Consider the following 22,842-nt stretch of genomic DNA (forward strand, 5'->3'; position numbering starts at 1 on the left):
TATGAAACTTATTTTGACAATAACACAATTTGAGTTGGAAATTCTCTCCTATAAAGTAACCCCTTCAGCTATTCTTTCTAAAGCTTTCTGTTATACCCAGGAATTATAAAACCAGCTGTAATTAGCACCAATAGTTAATATGAGGAGCTAGAATAAATAATAGTATACATGTCTTTTAATACCATGGTCCAACGGAAAGAATATTCATGGAAATTAACCTCCTTCTTTAATAATGTCCCTAGAACATGTTAAAGCTTTCATCTGACAAAGCTGCGCAAGTTCTTACCCTATCCTTCTAATAGGGAGGATTCTAAAAAGGGAAAATGGTAAATAGGGCCTACATACCAAAAATCTGGCCATTAATGAGCACAAGCCATACATCCTTTAGTTCCATTATTAGCAGCTTCCCTGGACTTTCATTACATTTTCTTTAAACTTTTGTTGAAATTTTCTATGACTGTTTTGCATAAATGTGGCTGAATTTCGATGAAGCTCATTTTCGTCCTGATGGCTTGTTTAATCGACAAAATTGTCAAATTTGGGGTTCAGAAAATCCACGAGTGATTGTTGAGAAACAAATGCATCCACAACGTGTCACTGTTTGGTGCGGATTTTGGGCTGGAGGGATCATCGGACCATTCTTCTTCGAAAATGCGGCTACTCAGGCAATAACAAAAGAGTGTGTACGTGCCAGCAAAGCCGTGGAGGCCATTTACCTGATATGCTATTCCCTACATATCCTTATACAGTATACTTTATGAATCAATAAAAATTTATAATTTTTAATTATAAACCTGTGTTTTCTATCAAAATTATTTCTTGCGTAAATTTTGGGACACCCCTTATTAATTGTTGATCACTGGATTTTATAACTAGAAAATATGATCATGCAAAACTTCCTACTTTTTCAATGTTGAATCTAAATAAAAATTTTTGAAAACACTAAGTGATATGAACTTTCTGAATATGTTTAACTTTAAAACATTCACCTAAAAATAATTATGAATTTATAAAAATTATCAATAAGTCAAAAATATATATACAAGTGACATTTTGTATGTTTGTAATTTTTACTTTCTAAATTTTAAAATATACATAACACAAAATTTGTCTATTAACCATTTTTAAGTGTATAATACAGTTAAAAATATTCACATTGTTGTGCAAACAATCTCCAGAACTCTTTCATCTTGAAAAACTGAAACTCTGTACCCATTCAACTAGTCCCTATCCCCCATTCTCCCCAGTCCCTGGCAACCACCACTCTACTTTCTGTCTCTATGAATTTGACTACACAGTGTACCTCATATAAATGAAATCATAAAACTTTTGTCTTTATGTGACTGGCTCATTTTACTTAGCATAATATCCCCAATGTTCATTCAGGTTGTACCATGTGTCAGAATTTCCTTCTTTTTAAATATTGAATCATATTCTATTGTATTTATATATTTCATTTTCTTTATCCATTCATTCATCATTGCACACTTGGGTTACTTCCACTTCTTTGCTCTTGTTATAATGCTACAATGAATATGTGTGTATAAATATCTCTTCAACATGTTAATTTTAATTTGAGGGTTATATACCCAGAAATGAAAATGCTGAATCATTTAGTAATTATATTTTTAAAATTTTGAGGAGCTGATCTACTATTTCACATTGTAACTATACAATTTTACATTCTGTGTGATTATAATTTTAAGCTTTAAAATTATACATATCATAAAAATTGATGTAAGAACACTAAAGTTTAATAGTAATATTATTTTCTTCTATTTCCAATTTTTCTAAAATAAATACGTATTCAGTTTTATAATTGAAAAAAATTATTTTAAAAGCTTACCTCTCTAACATATTTGACTGTTTCTCAAATATTTTCAACATGGTGTCCAGTCGATTAGGTACTGAATACATAGTTTCTATTGTTTAAAAAAAAGAAAATATTTAAAGATATTATAAATGACTGAAGTTTACCTCCATGGTGATATAACTCACGTCTATATGTGTGAGAACTACACAAGCAAAGGGAAGAGACAGCAGGGTCATATTAAGTACTCAAGGAACAAAATGCTTAAGATAAAAATAGTTGCCATTTGCAAGACACTACACTACTTTATAGTTTCCCAATTCTCAAACCAAAAAAAAAGGAAGATACTATCTCCATTTGCAAATAAATAAATTGAGGCTCAGAGTGATTATATAACATGATCAAAACTATGCATCTATAAGTGACAAAAGTGGACTGAGGTCCAGTGTGTGTGACCTCCTTCTGAAATTGTATATAAGAAGACTTTAGGATGCTTAGAGAACTGCTTTGGTTGCTGCTGCTAAGCCAGTAAATTCTATGGGAAGAATCTAACAACCTTGCTAAATATTTTCAGCTGAATCAAATAACCCAAAAAGTTACCTAAGATGCTACTTAAAAGGGACTCAAGATAATGAGGATCCATAACAGTGAACTCTTAGGGTAGTAACACAAGACTCTTCAATCTTGAAACACAAGAATTATACGACAAAAAACGGTCCCTGCACTGTTTTTGCTATATAAACAAAACATTACAAGTGCAAAGAAAATGTTAAGTAACATGAAAGCATACCACAGTTCCTTCCTATTCATTGACATGAGATGTCTCTCCATTTATTTATATCTTCATTAATTTCTTTCATCAGAATGTTGTACTTTTCATCATATACATCTTGTACATATTTACTTAGATTAGTATCTTAGTATTTGGTTTTGGTGTGGATGTAAATGGTGTGTGTAAAGTTTCAAATTCTATTTTGTTCATTGCTTGTATATAGGGAATAACTGCAATAAGAAAATTCAATATTTTAAGATACCAGTTCCTGCCAATTTGATTTTTAGATTCAATGTGATCCCAATCAAAATCCCAGAAAGTTATTTTGTGGATATCAACAACCTAAATTCTAAACTTAATATGGAAAGGCAAGAGATCAAGAGAAGCCAATACAATATCCTATCTAATAAAAAAGTAACATGTAAATTAACCATCAGTTTGCGATAAAGATGGTGGTGCCCAGCCAATAAGGAGGGAATATGCAAATTGGTGCAAGGAAGATGGCAGCACCGGTCAGAACCACAGAGCCAGCCAGAGCAGGCAGGAGACTTGGCTTCCTGGGTCGCCCCAGAGACCCAGGAATCCAAGCCAGGCTCCATGGCTGCTGCTTAGACAAAGTCATAGTGGAAGGGCCAAGGCAGAGGTGGTTAAGGGTGATCAGGCCAGGAAGGGAGGGCAGTTGGGGGTGATCAGGCAGGTGGTGGGAGAAGTTGGGGGCAAGCAGGCTGGCAGGGGAAGCCAGTTGGGGGTGAGCAGGACTGCGGCTGGGGTGGAGGAGGGCAGTTGGGGGTGAGCAGACCAGCGGGGGGGGGTGTCAGGTGGGGCCAAGCAGGCCAGAAAGGGGGGGGGGGGCACTAGGAGACGAGCAGGCCAGCATGGGAGGCAGTTGGGGGCAAGAAGGCCATCAGGGGAGGCAATTGGGGCCAAGCAGGTTGGCAATGGGGTTCGGTTGGGCATGCTCAGGCCAGCGGGAGGGGCAGTTTGGGGCAAGTATGGTGGCATGGGGGGCAGTTGGGGGCGAGCAGGCTGGTAGACAGGGCAGTTGGGGTCAAGCAGGCTGGTGGGGAAGGCAGTAGGGGGCAAGCAGGATGGCAGGGGGTGCCACTGGGGGTGATCATGACAGCGAGGGGGGAAGTTGGGGGGGATCAGGCCAGCAAGGGGGGGCATTTGGGGGTGAGAAGGCTGGTTGGGGGACAGTTGGGGGCAAGCAGGCTGGCAGGCAGAGTGATTAGGGGCAATCAGGCAGGCAGGCAGGTGAACAGTTAGGAGCCAGCAGTCCTGGATTGTGAAAGGGATGTCTGACCGCCGGTTTAAGCCCAATCCCACAGGGGGTCCCAGATTGGAGTGGGTGCAGGCCGGGCTGAGGGACATCCCTCTGTGCACGAATTTTGTGCACTGAGCCACTAGTTAGAGAATAAAGCAGAATAACTGACACTATCCAAATTTAAGACTTACTAGAAAACCTACAATAATTCAGAGAGTTTGCAAAAGGATAAACAAACAGATCAATGGAACTGAGTAGAGATCCCAGAAATAAACTCATACAAATATAGTCAACTGGTCCTTGGCAAAAGAACAAAGGCAAAAAGGTTAGTCTTAATGGAAATAGATTAGTCTTTTCAACATATGAGACTGGACAAACTGTAAATTTACATGCCAAAAAAATATAATAATCTAGACAGACATTACATCCTTTACAAAGATTAACTCAAAATGGATCACAGATTTAAATGTAAAATACAAAACTATAAAACTTCTAGAATATAGGATAAAACCTAGATTAGCCTTTAAAGATAATATTTTAGATAAAACACCAAAAGCACAATTCGTGAAAGAAAAAACTAAAAAGTTGAACTTTATTAAAATTAAAAACTTCTACTCTGTACAAGATGCTTGCTAAGACAATCCTATCTAATAAAAAGGGATGCTAATTTACCCTCATGCCATTGCAAAGATGGCAGTGCCCACAGCCAATAAAGAGGGAATATGTTAATTGACTGCTCCACCCTCAAATATGGCAGCGCCCACAGCCAATAAGGAAGGAATATGCTAATTGATTGCCATGCCCTCAAAGATGGCAGCACCCACAGCCACAAGATGGTGGCTCCCAGTCCCCTCAGCCCTGCCAGGGCCACAGGTGCACAGCAAGGCCGGGCACCCCCCAGGAGGGCCCGGCCACTCTGTGTGCCTGCCTCCAGAGACCCCCAGTCCCCTCAGCCCCCCAGCCACCCAGAGCTGGCCTGAGGCACAGGCAAGCCTTGGATGGTGGCTGCCCAGCTGTCCAGGGCTGGCCCAAGGTGCAGGTAAGCCTCAGATGGCGTCTGCCTAGCCACCCAGGGCCACCCAAGGCTCAGGTAACCAGGGCCAGCCGAGGCTTGTGCTGCTGGCAGTGGCAGCAGCAGAGGTGTAATGGGGTGTCGCCTCCCCCTGATTGCCAGGTTGCCTCCAGCCCCTGAGGGCTCCCGGACTGTGAGAGTGGGCAGGCCGGGCTGAATTTTCATACACTGGGCCTCTAGTAAAAATATAAGCCATAGGCTGAAAGAAAATCTTTACAAAATGCATAGCTGATGAAACACTTGTGTTCAAAATATACAAAGAACTCTTCAAACTCAACAATAAGAAAGCAAACAACCAGGTGGAGGAAAAAGCAGCAGAGTAGATGAAAGTTACACTCACCTCCTCTCAAAACCAAGCTGGAATTAAATTATAGAATAACTAACCTTTTGGATAAATAAAAGTCTTATAATCAAGGACTTACAGAAGAAGCCACATTGAGAAGGGCAGAGACTAAAGGAGGGCTGGCCTCATTCCCATGTGTGGTAGCTGAGAATCCTGATGTATATCTCAGCTGCAAAGGTCCACCCCTGAGTTATGTAGGGTCTCAACCACAAACCAGGCTCCACAGCCCAAAGCACCAGAGGTAGGAAGAGATGTCCACATCACATATGGCTGTGAAAATTAGCATGGATTCTTTATGCCAGGGAGAGACAGAGTCTGCTAGAAATCCAGGCACCCTCTTAAAAGTCCACTGCACAAATTTCATCCAGAGCCACTCACCCTTGTAGAGGAAGGGTGCATCAGAGCACACTGGAGTTGTTTAAAGACAGACTGGGTTTTGTGGCTCCAGTGAGAATGCTAAAAGAACAGCCACCAGGATTACTGTGCCTAGTCACTCTTCCACACCACCATAGACACCATCCTTCCTGGATCAAGCATTCCCCTCTTTAAGACCTCAGCCTTAGTGAATGCATTAGACCAACCCCCCTAAATCCCTGGCCTTGGCCTTGCTGAGCTCACACCCTTCAAGAAGTTTGCTGCAAAAGACTGTGGTATACACTTTTTTGAAGGATATTGAAGGTGAACTCAGGAGGAATCAGAGATTGAGTTGTGTGGCTCTGAGGCTCGGCCATTTCCCTTCATCCAGCCATGAGATAGCAGCAGTTTCATGCCATCTGTGTGACAGAGCAGCACAAGAGGGCACTGACCCCAAGCAATCAGAGCAGTGGCACCCTCTGTTCCAGAACAGCAGCACCACACTCTCTAAGCCATGCACTACCCCCACAAAGGAATTCCAGAACAGTGACCCAGAAACTTTACCCCTGATGCCAGAGCAGTGGCATTCCACACTCCCAAAGTTGTTCCAACAGGTCCACCATGGAGAACCATAATTTCCACCTGCCTGACTCCCAGTGGCCCCAACCTGCCCAGCATGCACTCTGTGGAAAGTCGGTGGGTTCTGGCCAGCCTCGTCCCATTGTGCAGAAGACTCTCCAGGAGGTCCAAGCAGACTCTGGGAAAAACTGAGTTGTGTGGCTATATCCTGAGACTCTTGGTGAGTGGCCTCAGATCCAGTTTTGGCATCAAGTTTGAAACTGTATCAATCTGGTGAATACCACTCACCCCTACCTGGTGACTCACTGAGAACCTACCTCATGCAACTCACATATCTCCAAAGGCTTTTTCAATTAAGTGAAACTAACAATCAGCTAGAGGTAGAGGCATATTTTGGGAAGCCTTGGGCCTTTTGCTGACCTGCCCCTGGGCTCCATACTTATGAACATGGGCCTTGGTGCACAGCTTTGCCCTTCCCATGCACACCCAAGCCCAGCAGAAGCAATCACAAACTGTGGATCACATTGTAGCTCCAAATAGATATCCCAGGGCCTGTCACAAGCAACACCTGATATTCATCTGCACTGGAGTACCTCCAAAGTGGCCCCATAACCAACATATTCAGTGGTGCGATTCAGACCATACCATAGCATGACCCAATTAGCTCCACAAGTAGCACATACACAAAAGGATATCTCAGCAGGCACCAGACAAAATTAGAGTGAAATCTGTTTCATGGGGTCAGTACACAGAGCTCATACATTACAGATTGAGGTCAATATTCATAGCAAGCTAGAGGGTCAACCCAACCAACAGGCCAAAAGCAATAAAAACTCAACTACATCAGGAGGGTTCACATCACTCACAAAAAGGAAATTCCTGGGGCACTTAGCTCAGGTGATCAGTAACACTGTACAACTGAGCCCCAGCAGACTTCTAGTATATAAGGGCATCATACCAAAACTGGGAGACATAGCAGATTTACTTAATACATAGAATCAAATACAGAGGGGTAGCCTAAATGGGGAGAAAAAGAAACATGTCCCAAATGAAAAAACTGGAGCAATACACAGAAAAAAAAAACCTAAATGAAATGAAGACAAGCAAGCTACCAGAACAGAGTTCAGAAAATAGTTATAAGAATTCTCAAGGGGATGTACAGATAAACTCAGTAAGAACTCACACAAAAAACAATGAACATTCTTTAAAATGCAGAAACTATTAAAAAAAATAATAATAAGAAATGAAGAGCCCTAACTGGATTGGCTGGTGGATAGAGTGTTGGCCTGCGGACTGAAGGGTCCCGGGTTCGATTCCGGTCAAGGGCATGTACCTGGGTTGCAGGCTCATCCCTAGAGGCGGGTGTGCAGGAGGCAGCTGATAGATGTTTCTCTCTCATCGATGTTTCTAACTCTCTATCCCTCTCCCTTCCTCTCTGTAAAAAATCAATAAAATATATTTTAAAAAAAACACTCTTCTTAAGAAAGAAAAAAAAATGAAGAAACAAAACCTGAAATGAAAAATACCCTAGAAAAAAATCAACAGCAGATTAGATAAAGCAAAGGATAAAATCAGTGATTTGGAAGGCAGAAGATCAAAAAACACCCAATCCGAAAGAAGAAAGATGGTGAGGAGAGAGTGTGTGTGAGAGAGTAAGTAAGCAAAAGGAGAGTGTGTGGACATGCGTAGTGAGTGTGTGTGTGAGCTAGGGACAGTTAGATCCTGCAGGATTTTTGGCGGCTGGCAGACTGGGCAGTCTTAGACTGTGAGACCCTGCTGCTGCTGCAAACATTCCCAGGCAGCCTGCGCTGGCACAGAAACCATGCCGTCTTGAAGGACAGAACTGCTGTGACTAGGATTCTAGCCTCACCACCACCCAGACTGACCTCAGATACAAACTGGGACTCTACTGGACAAAGACCTGCTACCATAGCTGCAGACCCAGGGACACCAAGACACCAGACATCCTGGCCACAGATTTCTGTGAGTCACAGAGCGCATCCCCCATCCTGCCAGCCCGCTAAAGTGGCATAGGGCCTCCCGCAACACCGGGCAACGGTGCAAACCCGCCCCCCTGGGAGGCCAGGGACTTTGATTACCGGCACATGTGCTGAAGGTCACACTGATTCTTGGCACGTGCAAACAGGGACTCTGTTTGTTGCGTTCATGTGGACTGATTCTTGGCATTGCACAAGGCTGCACTGAACACCACTGACTTTGATTCTTGGCGCACACACCAAGGGATTCTCATCACGCGTGCACAGGAACTCTGATTATCAGCACACACAGACTGATTCTAGGTGCGTGCACAAGGTTCCACTGAGCACCAGTGACTTTGATTCTTGGCGCCCACACACAGGGACTCTGTTTCTCGTCATGTGTGCACAGGGACCCTGATTCTTGGGAGCACGTGCAAGGCTGCACAAAGAGCCAGAGACTCCAATTCTCGATTCTCACACACACACACACACACACACACACACACACACATACACACACACACACACACAGGGACTCTGATACCTGGACCGCGCTTGGGGACTCAGATTCTTGGTGCATGCATGCAGGGACTCTAATTCTCAGTGTGCATGTGCAAGGACCCTGATTCTAGGTGTGCATGATTCTCAGCACGCACGCGGGGACCTTGATTCTTGGTACATGCACGAGGCTGCACTGAGCACCGATGATTCTGATTCTCAGCGCAGGCACACAGGGACTTGGACTCTCAGTGCACAAGGCTCCTGCTGACCACAGCATCCAGACATCTCTGTGTCTGAGCTCTTCAGTAACGCTCAGATGGTGCAATGCTCCAGCCTCACATGGCTCAGACCCTAGCAACTCGGTGCTTGGACCTTCCTGTGAGAGCTAAAATGGGAAGGCAACAAACAATCCCCAAAGGAAAGAAAAAGAGGAATCACCAAGAAAGGAAATAAGTGAAACGGACACGTGCAATATGTCAGAAAAAGAATTCAGAGTAATGGTCATAGAGTTCATAAACCAGATGGATGAGAAAATCAACAACTATGCAAAAATCATGAAGAAATCAAAAATGACATAGCTACAATCAAAAATGTGCTGGAAAGTTTCAACAGTAGACTAGAAGAAGCAGAGGACCGAATTAGTGAGTTAGAAGATAAGGTAGAGAAACAAGCCCAATCTGAACAGCAATGGGAGAAAAAAAATAAAAAGCAGGAGGAAAGCCTAAGGGAGCTTTGGGACAACATGAAACAAAATAACATACGTATAATAGGGATGCCAGCAGGTAAAGAAGAGCAGCAAGAATTAGAGAATCTATTTGAAGAAATAATGACGGAAAACTTCCCTGATATGGAAAAGAAAAAAGTCACACAAGTACAGAGAGTCCCAAGCAAGATGAACCCCAAAAGACCCACACCAAGGCATATCATAATTACAGTGTCAAATGTTAAAAATAAAGAGATAATCATAAAGGCTGCAAGACAGAGACAGGGAGTTACTTACAAAGGATCTAACATCAGATTATCAAATGATTTCTTAACAGAAACACATCAGGCCAGAAGGGAATTGAATGAAGTATACAAAATGATGCAAAGCAAGAGACTGAATCCAAGAATACTCTATCCAGCAAGGCTATCATTCAAAATTGAAGGGGAAATCAGGAGCTTTGCAGACAAAAAAAAAAAAAAAAAAAAAAAAAGACTAAGGGAGTTTATCACTAGCAAGCAGGCAATGCAAGAAATGCTAAAGGGGTTGTTGTAGAAAGAATAAATGGAAAGGGAAGAAGGAACACAGGCACAGAGAATAGAAATGGCTATAAATAAGTACCTATCAATAATAACATTAAACGTAAGTGGACTAAATGCTCTAATCAAAAGACATTGAGTGACTGAATGGATAAGAAAACATGACCCATATATATGTTGTCTATAAGAGACCCACCTAAGAACAAGGAAGGAGATAATAAAGATCAAAGCAGAAATAAATGACATAGAGACCAAAAAATAGAAATACATAAGATCAATGAAACCAAGAGCTGGTTTTTTGAAATGATAAACAAGATTGATGAACCTCTAGCCAGGCTCACCAAGAAGCAAAGAGAGAGGACCCAAATAAACAAAATCAGAAGTGAAAGAGGCGAAATAACAACAGATCCCACAGAGATACAAACGATTGTAAATAACAATAATAATAATAATAATAATACAATGAGCAACTCTATTCCAACAAACTGGTCAATGTAGAAGAAATGGACATATTCCTAGAAAAATACGACCTTCCAAAACTCAACCAGAAAGAATCAAAAAATCTGAATAGGCCGATAACTATGGAGGAAATTGAAGCAGTCATCAAAAAATTTCCAACAAACAAAAGACCTGGGCCAGATGGCTTCACAGGGGAGTTTTTTTTTAATTTCTTTATTGGTTAAGGCAGGGGTCCTCAAACTTTTTAAACAGGGGGCCAGTTCACTGTCCCTCAGACCGTTGGAGGGCCGGACTATAGTTTAAAAAAAAACTATGAACAAATTCCCATGCACACTGCACATATCTTATTTTGAAGTAAAAAAACAAAATGGGAACAAATACAATATTTGTATTTGCATGTGGCCCGCGGGCCGTAGTTTGAGGACCCCTGGGTTAAGGTATTACAAATGTGTCCTCATCCCCCCATTAACCTCCAACCTCCAGCCCCCATGTTCTTATCCCTCTGTTGTCCATGTCCATTGGTTTGGCTTATATGCATGCATACAAGTCCTTTGGTTGATCTCTTCCCGTTAACTCCACCCTCCCCTACTTTCCCTCTGGGGATTGATAGTCTGATTACTATTTCACTGTCTTTGGATCTGTCCCCGTTCATCAGTCTATGTAGTTCTCTATATTCCACAAATGAGTGAGATCATGTGGTATTTATCTTTCTCTGACTGGCTAATTTCACTTAGCATAGTGATCTTCAGTTCCATCCATGCTGTTGCAAAAGGCAAGAGTTCCTTCTTTTTTACCGCAGCATAGTATTCCATTGTGTAGATGTACCACAGTTTTTTAATCCACTCATCTGCTGATGGGCACTTAGGCTGTTTCCAAATCTTAGCTAAGGTGAATTGTAATACTATGAACATAGGGGTGCATATATCCTTTCTGATTGGTGTTTCTGGCTTCTTGGGATATATTCCTAGAAGTGCGATCACTGGGTCAAATGGGAGTTCCATTTTTAGTTCCACTTTATTGTTTTCCATAGTGGCCGCACCCGTCTGCATTCCCACCAGCAGAGCAGAAGGGTGCCTTTTCCTCCACATCCTTTCCAGCACTGTCATTTGTTGATTTGTTGATGATACCCAGCCTGAGAGGTGTGAGATGGTACCTCATTGTTGTTTTGATTTGCATCTCTCAGATGATTAGTGACTTTTTGCAAGTTTTCATATGTCTCTTGGCTTTCTCAATGTCCTCTTTTGAAAAGTGTCTATTTAGGTCCTTTGCCCATTTTTTGATTGGATTGTTTATCTTCCTTTTGTTAAGTTGTATGAGTTCCCTATAAATGTTGGAGATTAGGCCCATATCAGATATAACATTGGCAAATATGTTTTCCCACCCAGTGGGCTTTCTTGCTGTTTTGTTGATGGTTTCTTTTGCTGAGCAGAAGCTTTTTATTTTGATGTAGTCCCATTTGTTTATTTTCTCTTTAGTTTCCATTTCCCTAGGAGCATTATCAGAGAAGAAATTCCTTCAGCAGGTTTGTGATTTCACTGTCTGTGGATTCCTCTAGTATTTTTATGGTTTCCTGTCTTACATTTAAGTCTTTTATCCAGTTTGAGTTTATTTTTGTGTATGGTGTGAGTTGGTGGTCTAGTTTCATCCTTTTGCATGTATCTGTCCAATTGTCCCAACACCATTTATTGAAGAGACTGTCTTGACTCCATTGTATGCTCTTGCCTCCTTTGTCGAATATTAATTGAGCATAGTGGTTTGGGTGTATTTCTGGGATCTCTATTCTATTCGATTGGCCTATTTGTCTGTTCTTGTACCAGTACCAAGCTGTTTTAAGTACAGTGGCTTTGTAATACAGTTTGATATCTGGTATTGAGATCCCGCCTACTTTGTTGTTCTTTCTCAGGATTGCTGCAGCTATTCGAGGTCTTCTTTTTTTTATTCCAGATGAATTTTTGGAACTATCTGTGAAATATGCCATTGGTAATTTAATGGGGATTGCATTGAATCTATAGCTTGCTTTTGGTAGTATGGACATTTTGATGATGTTGGTTCTACCAATCCATGAACACGGTATGTTCTTCCATCTATTTATGTCTTCCTCTATCTCTTTTTTCACTGTCCTGTAGTTTTTCGCATATAAGTCTTTTACCTCCTTAGTTAAGTTTATTCCTAGGTATCTTAATTTTTTTGAGGCGATGGTAAAAGGGATTGCTTTTTTAGTCTCAATTTCTGTAAGTTCACTATTGGTATAAAGAAATGCCATAGATTTCTTGGTATTAATTTTGTATCCTGCTACATTGCCAAATTCATTTTTTAAGTGTAATAATTTTTTGATGGAGTCTTTAGGGTTCTCTATGTACTGTATCATGTCATCTGCCAATAAGGACAGTTTTACTTCTTCTTTTCTAATTTGGATGCTTTTTATTTCTTCTTGTCTGATCACAATGGCTAGTACTTCCAGTACTATATTGAACAGGAGTGGTGAGAGGGGGCATCCCTGTCTTGTTCCTGTTCTTATGGGAATGGTTTTAGTTTTGCCCACTGATTATGATGTTGGCTGTGGGTTTGTCATATATGGCTTTTATTATGTTGAGGTATGATCCTTCTATTCCTATCTTGCTGAGAGTTTTTATCAAGAAAGGGCGTTGGATTTTGTCAAATGCTTTTTCTGCATCAATTGATATGACTATGCGGTTTTTATCTCTCAATTTGTTTATGGGATGTATTACATTTATTGATTTGCAGATATTGTACCGTCCTTGCATCCCTGGGATAAATCCAACTTGGTCATGGTGTATGATCTTTCTGACATACTGCTGGATCCGATTTGCTAGGATTTTGTTGAGGATTTTGGCATCTATGTTCATGAGGGATATTGGCCTGTAATTCTCTTTCATGGTGTTGTCTTTACCTGGTTTTGGTATTAGGGTGATGCTGGCTTCAGAGAATGAGCTTGGAAGTGTTCCTTCCTCTTGAATTTTTTGGAATAGTCTGAGGAGGATATGTTTTAGTTCTTCCTTGAATGTTTGGTAAAACTCCCCTGTGAAGCCATATGGCCCCAAGCTTTTGTTTGCTGGAAGCTTTTTGATTATTGCTTCAATTTCTTCCATTGCTATTGGCCTATTGAGATTTTTTGATTCTTCCTGATTAAGTTTTGGAAGGTTGTATTTTTCTAGGAATATGTCCATTTCCTCCAGGTTGCCTAGTTTTTTGGAGTAGAGTTGTTCATAGTATTTTTTCACAATCCTTTGTATTTCTGTGGGATCTGTTGTTATTTCTCCTCTTTCATTTCTGATTTTGTTTATTTGGGTCCTCTTTCTCTGCTTCTTGGTGAGCCTGGCTAGAGGTTCATCAATCTTGTCTATCCTTTCAAAGAACCAGCTCTTGGTTTTGTTGATCTTTGGTATTGTTTTTTTGGTCTCTATGTCATTTATCTCTGCTCTGATATTTATTATTTCTTTCCTTCTGCTTACACTGGGCTTTTCTTGTTGCTCTCTTTCTAACTCTTTGAGTTGAGGGTTAGGTAATTTATTCTCATTTTTCTTGTTTTTTTTCAGTAGGCTTGTAGAGCTATGAACTTCCCTCTCAAGACTGTTTTCGCTGTGTCCCATAGGTTTTGGATTGTTGTGTTTTCATTGTCGTTTGTTGCCATGATGTTTTTTATTTCTTCTTTGATCTCTTTGGTAACCCAGTCATTGTTTAATAGCGTGCTATTTAGTCTCCATGTGTTTGATTTTTTTGGATTGTTTTTATTGTAGTTGATTTCCAGTTTTATGCCATTTTGATCTGAGAAGATGCTTGATATGATTTCTATCTTCTTGAATTTGAAGAGACTTTGCCTGTGACCCAATATATGGTCTATCTTTGAAAATGACCCACGTGCACTTGAGAAATATGTATATTCTGTGGCTTTGGGATGAAATGTTCTGAAGATGTCAATTAATTCCATCTGATCTAGTGAGTCATTTAGGATTGATGATCTTTGCTGATTTTTTGTTTAGAGGATTTTTCCAATAGTGATAATGGGGTGTTAACGTTCCCTACCATGATTGTATTGCTGTCAATCTCTCCCTTGATCCCCTCCAGAAGTTTTCTTATGTATTTGGGTGCTCCTGTATTGGATGTGTATACACAGGGGAGTTTTAACAAACATTCAAAGAAGAAATAAAACTTATCTCCCTAAGATTATTCAAAAAAATTCAAAAGGAAGGAATGCTTCCAAGTTCATTCTAAGAAGACATTATACCCTAATCACAAAACCAAATAAAGACAACACAAAGAAAGAGAATTACAAGCCACTATCCCTCATAAACATGTAAGCCAAAATTTTCAACAAAATTGTAGCAAAGCAAATCCAGCATTACATTAGTAAGATCATACACCATGACCAAGTGGGATTTACTCCAGGGATGCAAGGATGGTGCAATATCTTCAAATCAATAAGCATGATAATCAAATAAACAAATTGAGAGATAAAAATCATATAGTCATAACAATTGATGCAGAAAAAGCATTTGACAAAATTCAGCATTCTTTGTTGATAAAAACCCTCAGCAAAGTGGGAATAGAAGGATCATCCTGCAATATAATAAAATCCATATATGACAAACCTACAGCCAACATCATACTCAATGGGCAAAAATTAAAACCATTTCCCCTAAGAACAGGAACAAGACAAGTATGCCCATTTTCACCACTCCTGTTAGACATAGTACTGGAAATGCTAGCCATTTCAATTAGACAAGAAGAAATAAAAGGCATCCAAATTGGAAAGAAGGATTTAAAACCGTCATTATTTGCAGATGACATAATATTATACATAGAAAACCCTAAAGACTCCATCAAAAAATTATTAGACTTAATAGATGAATTCAGCAATGTAGCAGGGTACAAAATTGACACCCAAAAATCTATGGTTTCTTTACTCTCCAATAGTGACAGTACAGAAAGAAAAAAATTTTTTTAAATCCCATGTACCATTGCAACAAAAATTAAGATACCTAAGAATGAACTTAACTAAGAAAGTAAAAGACCTGTACTTGGAAAATTGCAGGAAATTGAAAAATGAGATAGAAGAAGACGTAAACAAATGGAAGAATATACCATGTTCATGGATTGGTAGAATTAACATCATTAAAATGTCCATACTACAGATTCAAAGCAATACCCATTAAAATACCAATGGCATATTTCACAGACCTAGAACAAACTCTCCAAAAATTGGAATAAAAGAATACCCTGAATAGCCACAGCAATCCTGAGAAAAAAAAATAAAGAAGTAGGGATCTCAATACCAGATATCAAGGTATATTACCAAGTCACTGTCCTCAAAACTGCTTGGTACTGGCACATGAACAGACATATAGACCAATGGAACAGAACAGAGAACCCAGAAATCAACCAAAGATACTATGCTCAATTAATTTTTGAAAAAGGAGGCAAAGGTATACAATGGAGTCAAAACAGTCTCTTCAGTAAATGGAATTGGGGAAATTGGACAGATACATGCAAAAAAAATGAAACTAGACCACCAACTAACATCAAACACAAAAATAAACTCAAAATGGATAAAGGACTTAAACATAAGATGGGAAACCATAAAAATCTTAGAATCCACAGTCAGCAAAATATTAGACATATCTCGTAGCAATGTCTTTGCATTACAGCTCCTAGGGCAATGGAAACTAAAGAGAAAATAAACAAATGGGACTACGTCAAAATAAAAAGCTTCTGCACAGCAAAAGAAACCATCAACAAAACAACAAGGATGCCCAATGCATGGGGGAACATATTTGCCAATGTTATCTCTGATAAGAGCTTAATCTCTCAAAATTTATAGGGAACTCATACAACTTAACAAAAGGAAGATAAACAATCCAATCAAAAAATGGGCAAAGGACCTGAATCGACACTTTCTAAAGAGGACATACAGAAGGCCAAGAGACATATGAAAACTTGCTCAAAGTCACTAATCATCTGAGAGATGCAAGACAAAATGACAATGAGGTACCATCTCACACCATTCAGAATGGCTATCATCAACAAATCAACAAACGACAAGTCCTGGCGAGGATGTGGAGAAAAAAGAACCCCCGTTCACTGCTAGTGGGAATGCAGAATGGTTCTGCAACTGTGGAAAACAGTATGGAGTTTCCTCAAAAAATTAAAAATGGAACTCCCATTTGACCCAGTAATCCCACTTCTAGGAATATATCCAAAAAAATCATATTGCCTCAGTTATATGAGAAACACCAATCCAAAAGGACATATGCATCCCTATGTTCATAGCAGCTCAATTTACAAGAGCTAAGATTTAGAAACAGCCTAAGTACCTATCAGAAGATGAGTGGATTAAAAAATTCTGGTATATCCTTACAATGGAATACTATTCTGCTGTAAAAAAAGAAGGAATTCTTACCATTTGCAACAGCACAGATGGAACTGGAGAGCATTATACTAAGCGAAATAAGCCTGTCATAGAAAGGTAAATATCACATGACCTCATTCATTTGTGGAATATAATGAACATAAACTGATAAAAAAAAAAAAAAACCAGATCCAGAGGCAAAGAAGCATTGAACAGACTTTCAAACCTCAGAGGGATGGCAGGGGAAGGGGTGAGGGGGAAGAGATCAACCAAAGGACTTGTATGCATGCATATACATAACCAATGGACATAGACAATATCGGGGTGAGGGCATGTACTGGGAAGTGGGAGTGGCCTGGGAGAGGACAATGGGGGGAAAAGGAGAGAGTATATGTAATACTTTAATCAATAAAGTATTTTTAAAAAAGAAGATACAAATAAATGGAGGCATATATCGTATTCATGAATACGAAGAATTAACATCATTAAGATATCCATATTACCAAAACCACCTATAGCTTCAAAATAAGCCCAGTCAAAATACCAATGGCATATTTTTGCAGGACTAAAACAAATAATCCAAACATATGTATGGAACCACACAGAAAACTGCCTCAGCTATATGAGAAAGAAGAAAAAAGTTGGAGGTACCAGGTTACCCAATATAAAATTATACTACAAGGCCATAGTAATCAAAACAGCATGGTATAACCATAAAAACGGACATAGAACAATGAAACAGAATAGAGATCCCAGAAATAAACCCATATCTATAAGCAAAAACATACAATGGGGTAAATATAGTCTATCTATTAATTGTCTTGGAAAAATTGAACAGATAAGTGCAACAAAATGAAACTTCTTACAACATACACAAGAAAAAATTCAAAATGGATTAAAGACTTACATGTAAGACTCAAAACCATAAAAATCCTAGAAAAAGCATATACAGTAAAATATCTGACATTTCTCAGAGCAATCTTTTTTCTGATACATCTCCTTGGGCAAAGGAAACAAAAAAAATAAACAAATGGGGTTACGTCAAACTAAAAAAATTTTAAACTACAAAAGAAACCATCAAAAAAATGAAGAGACAACCTACTACATGAGACAACATATTTGACAATGATACATCTGATAAGGGGTTAATATCCAACATTTATTCAAAACTCATATTTGGGAACCACGCCAATGAGGGCACAGAGATCTTGTATTCGTACACTGGGGTGTTCAAGGCCATTCTGGCATGAGCCTAAATGGGATGTCCAAGGACTCTGAGCCTGGGAATCATAATCAGGCTAAGATACCAAGCGGGTTCAAGGACATACAGTACACTGTGCACTTCTGTAGCCAAAATATGATTGATGTCACTGTTGGCAATCAGCCTTCTTTGTCTCTGGAGTAATATACAAATTACTGACCAGTTAATCTGTTAGAGAGAGCAGCTGGGCAGAGAACTCCAAGAAGCAGAGGCAGGAGCACAGAAAATTGCTCCAATGTGTGTAGAGAGCTCAGACAGAGCTGAGAGCTGGTACTGCCACAATATAAGGCTAAGAGTTCATAGCGGGCTCAGATATAGCTACCATGTTAACCAGCCAGTGTTCTGGGAAGGGGACACAGGGGAAGCTGCTGAGCCAGAGAGCTGAGATACCACTACAATGTAAGGTGATGAGTTTAGAGGCACTGCACAGCTGCTCAGCTAAGGACTGTGAGTACAGAGACTAATGCTACTGCTGTGTAGAAAAGGATATGTATTCACCAGCCAGTGTCCAGCTGCCTGCCTGTATAGACTTTGCTGTAAAGAATTGTTTTGTCTGATGGCTATATGGCCACTGGCTTCTGCAATAAAGACTCATTCTTATACACCCACAACTTCTCATGGCTTCTCCATCTGCCCTGCCACCAATAAGTGACCTGCTGACTCTGACATCATGCTGCTCAACAACAAGAAAAACAAAAAAAATCCACTTAAAAATGTCAGAGGACCCAAATAGGCATTTCTCCAAACAGATCATATAGTCAATAGACATGTGAAAGATGGTCAACATCACCAACAGCCAGAGAAATGCAAATTAAAACCACAATAAGATATCAACTCACACCTGTCAGAATGGCTGTCTTCAGTAAATCCACAAATAGCAAGTGTTGGTGAGGATATGGAGAATGAGAACCTTCATGTACTGTTGGTGGGAATGCTGACAGGTGCAGTCACTATGGAAAACAGTATGGAGGGTCCTTAAAATTTTAAAAATAAATGGGCCTTTAAAATCACTGATTCTACTTCTAGGGATTTATCCATAGAAACACAAAACACTAATTCTAAAGAATATGTGCACCCCCTATGTTCATTGCAGGGTTATTTACCATAGCCAAGCTATGGAAGCAACCCAAGTGCCCATTAATAGATGAGTGGATATAAAAGCTGAATATAAATAAAAATAATAATGAAATGTTATCATTTTCAACAGCATGGATGGACTTAGAAGTTATGCTTAGTGAAATAAGTCAGTCAAAGACAAATACCATATGGTTTCACTTATATGTGAAATCTAAAGAACAAAATAAATGACCCTAGTAGGTTTGGCTCAGTGGATAGAGCGTCAGCCTGTGGACTGAAGGGTCCCAGGTTCAATTCCAGCAAAGGGCACATGCCCGGGTTGCAGCATCAATCCCCAGTAGGGGGCATGCAAGAGGCAGCCAATCAATGATTCTCTCTCATCATTGATGTTTCTACCTCTCTCTCCCTCTCCCTTCCTCTCTGAAATCATAAATATATTTTAAAAAATAAAGAACAAAGAAAATAAATGAACAAACAAAATTGAAACAGACTCATAGATATAAAGAGAGAACTTTTAGGTGCTAGAGTGAAGGGGGTGTTGGGACACTGAGTGAAAGAGGTGAAGGGATTAAGAAGCACAAATTGGTACAACATAGTCACAGGGAAGTAAGAAAAGCATAGGAAATATAGCCAATAATATTGTGATGACTATGTATGGTGCCAGTTGGAGTAATGGAGACATCAAAGGGCAATACTTCATAAAGTACTACAGACCCAGTGAACAAATTTGTGCACCAGTGGGTTTCCTTGGCCTGGCCTGCAGGATTGGGCCAAAACTGGCTCTCGGACATCCCCCAAGGGATCCTGGATTATGAGATAGCCCAGGCCAGGCCAAGGGACCCCGCTGGTGCATGATCAGGGCCATGGAGGGATGCGGGAGGTTGGCCAGCCAGGGAGGGACTATGGGAGGGCTCCAGGGTGTGTCTGGCCCATCTCACTCAGTCCCAATTGGCTGGACCCCAGCAACAAGCTCACCTACCAGTCAGAGTGTCTGCCCTCTGGTGGTCAGTGCATATCATAGCAAGCATTTGAGCGGCCTAAGCATATCATTAGCATAATACACTTTGATTGGTTGAATGGCCGATTGGATGACCGGACACTTAGCATATTGGGCTTTTATTTTATAGGATATGGTTGTCTAACCAACTAAGCTATATACCCAAAAACAATACATAATAAAATTTTAAAAACTCAATCTAACCTTATGCCTAAAGAAATTATAAAAAGAACAGCAAACTAAGCACAAAGTGAGTAGAAGGAAGGAAATAAAAAGATCAGACCAGAAATAAATGAAATAGAATCTAAAATAACAATACAAAAGATCAATACAAGAGTTCATTCTTTGAAAAGATAAACAAGATTGGTAAACATTTAACCAGACTCATCAAGGAGAGAGATGATTCAAATAAATATAATCAGAAATGAAAGAGGAGAAGTAACAACTGACACTACAGAAATTCAAAAGATTATAAGAAAACTAGAGGCCCAGTGCACAAATTCAAGAATGAGTGGGGTCCCTTTGCCTGGTCAGTGATCGAGGCCTATCGGGGACTGGTTGGCTAGGGCCACAGGAGGTTGACTGTGGGAGCACAGTGACCACCAGGGGGAAGTTCCTGCATTGAGCGTCTGCCCCCTGGTAGTCAGTGCGCATTATAGCGACTGGTTGACCGGTCGTTACAATTGTTCCGGTTGTTCGGTTGTAACAGTCACTTAGGCTTTTATATACATAGATATTACAAACATCTATACACCAACAAATTGCACAATATGGAAGAAATGAATAAATTCCTAGAAACATACAATCTTCCACAAATGAATCAAGAAGAAATAGGAAGTCTGAACAGACTAATTACAACTAATTTAATAATAATAATAATAATAAAAACTCCAGCGAACAAAAGTCCTGGTCTGGATGGCTTCACATGTGAATTTTACCAAATATTCAAAAAAGAACTAACATCTATCCTTCTCAAACTATTCCAAAAAATGCAAGGGGAGTAAAGACTCCCATGCTCATTTTACAAAGACAGTATTATCCAAATCAAATTCCAACACCAAATGAAGATACTACAAAGACAAAAATTATCAGCTAATTTCCCTGATGAACATGGATGCAAAAATCCTCAACACAATATTACCAAACCAAGTCCAGAAATACATTAAAATATTAAACACCATGATCATATGAGATTTATTCCTGGGATGCAAGGTTGGTACAATATCTGCAAATCAATTCACCTGACACACCACATAAACAAAATGAAAATTATATGATCCTATCTATAGACATAGAAAAAGAATTTCACAAAATCCACCACCTATTTAGGATACAAACTCTCAGAAAAGTGGGAATAAAGGGAACATACCTCAACATAATAAAGGCCATATGTGACAAACCCAGTCAACATCATACTCAATGGGCAAAAACTAAAACAGTTTCCCTTAACATCAGGAACAAGAAAGGGACTTTCACCACTCTTGTTCAACATAGTAGTGGAAGCCCTAGGCACAGCAATCATACTAAAAGAAGAAATAAAAGGCATCCGAATTGGAAAGGAAGATGTAAAACTGTCATTTTCAGATGACATGATACTGTATGTTGAAAACCTTAAAGATTTCGCCAAGAAAAACAAACAAAAAACACAACTACTAGGATTGATATAGACATTCAGTAAGATAGTAGGATACAAAATTAATATTCATAAATCAGTGGTATTTTTATACACCAATAATGAACTATCAGGAAGGGAAACTAAGAAACCAATCACATTTACAAATGCATTAAAATAATTAAATACCTAAGAATATAAACAATGAGGTAAAAGACCTATACTCAGAAAATTAGAAGATACTAAAGAAGGAAACTGAAGAAGATACAAATAAGTGGAATAACATGCCATGTTCATGGATAGAAATAATTAACATCATTAAAATGTCCATAGTACCAAAAGCAATCTACACTTCCAACATAATTCCTATCAAAATATCAATTATGTATTTCACAGAACTAGAACAAATCATCCAAAAATTTAGACATAACCACAAAAGACCATGAATAGTCTCCGCAATCTTGCGAAATGAATAAAGTTGGAGGTATCACACTACCTGACATCAAATTATACTTCAAAACCATATTAATTAAAACAGCAGGATCTGACATAAAAACAGACATATAGATTAATGGAACAGAAGAGATGGCCCAGAAATAAATCCATATGATCTATTAATATTTGACAAAGGAGGAAAAACATAACAATGGGGTAAAAACAATCTATTCTAATAAATGGTGCTTAGAAAATTGGACAGACATGCAGAAAATTGAAATGAGTACACCTTACACCATATACAAGAATAAACTCAAAATGGATTAAGATTTAAACGTAAGATTCAAAACCATAATAATCCTAGAAAATAATAGTTAGTAAAATCTCAGAAATTTCTTGTAGCAATATTTTTTCTGATATATATCCTCAGTCAGGAGAAACAAAAAAAATAAACAAATGGCACTATATCAAACTAAAAAGTTTTGAATAGCAAAGTAAAACATCAACAAATTGAAAAGACAACCTATTGAATGGAAGAAGCTATTCACCAATGATACATCTGATAAGGGGTTAATATTAAAATTTATAAGAACTCATACTTTTCAACACCAAAGAATACAAACCAATTAAAAATGGGCAGAGGACCTCAATAGACATATGAAAAGATGCTTAATGTCACAAGCATTTGCATTTATGGTTTAAATGCAAATCAAAACCA

General features: G+C 39.2%; 1 protein-coding gene across 1 annotated transcript in view; it reads right to left on the bottom strand.

The window, feature by feature from the left end:
* The window catches only part of CCDC7 (coiled-coil domain containing 7), a 179,993-nt gene that overhangs the window by 62,210 nt on the left and 94,941 nt on the right, over positions 1–22,842 (bottom strand). The window contains exon 9 of the mRNA XM_036336754.1: positions 1,847–1,922. Within this exon, the coding sequence (XP_036192647.1) occupies positions 1,847–1,922 (76 nt within the window). The remainder of the gene's footprint in view (positions 1–1,846; positions 1,923–22,842) is intronic.

This window comes from Myotis myotis, unplaced genomic scaffold (assembly GCF_014108235.1).
Source record: "Myotis myotis isolate mMyoMyo1 unplaced genomic scaffold, mMyoMyo1.p scaffold_m19_p_1, whole genome shotgun sequence".
Classification (NCBI taxonomy): domain Eukaryota; kingdom Metazoa; phylum Chordata; class Mammalia; order Chiroptera; family Vespertilionidae; genus Myotis; species Myotis myotis.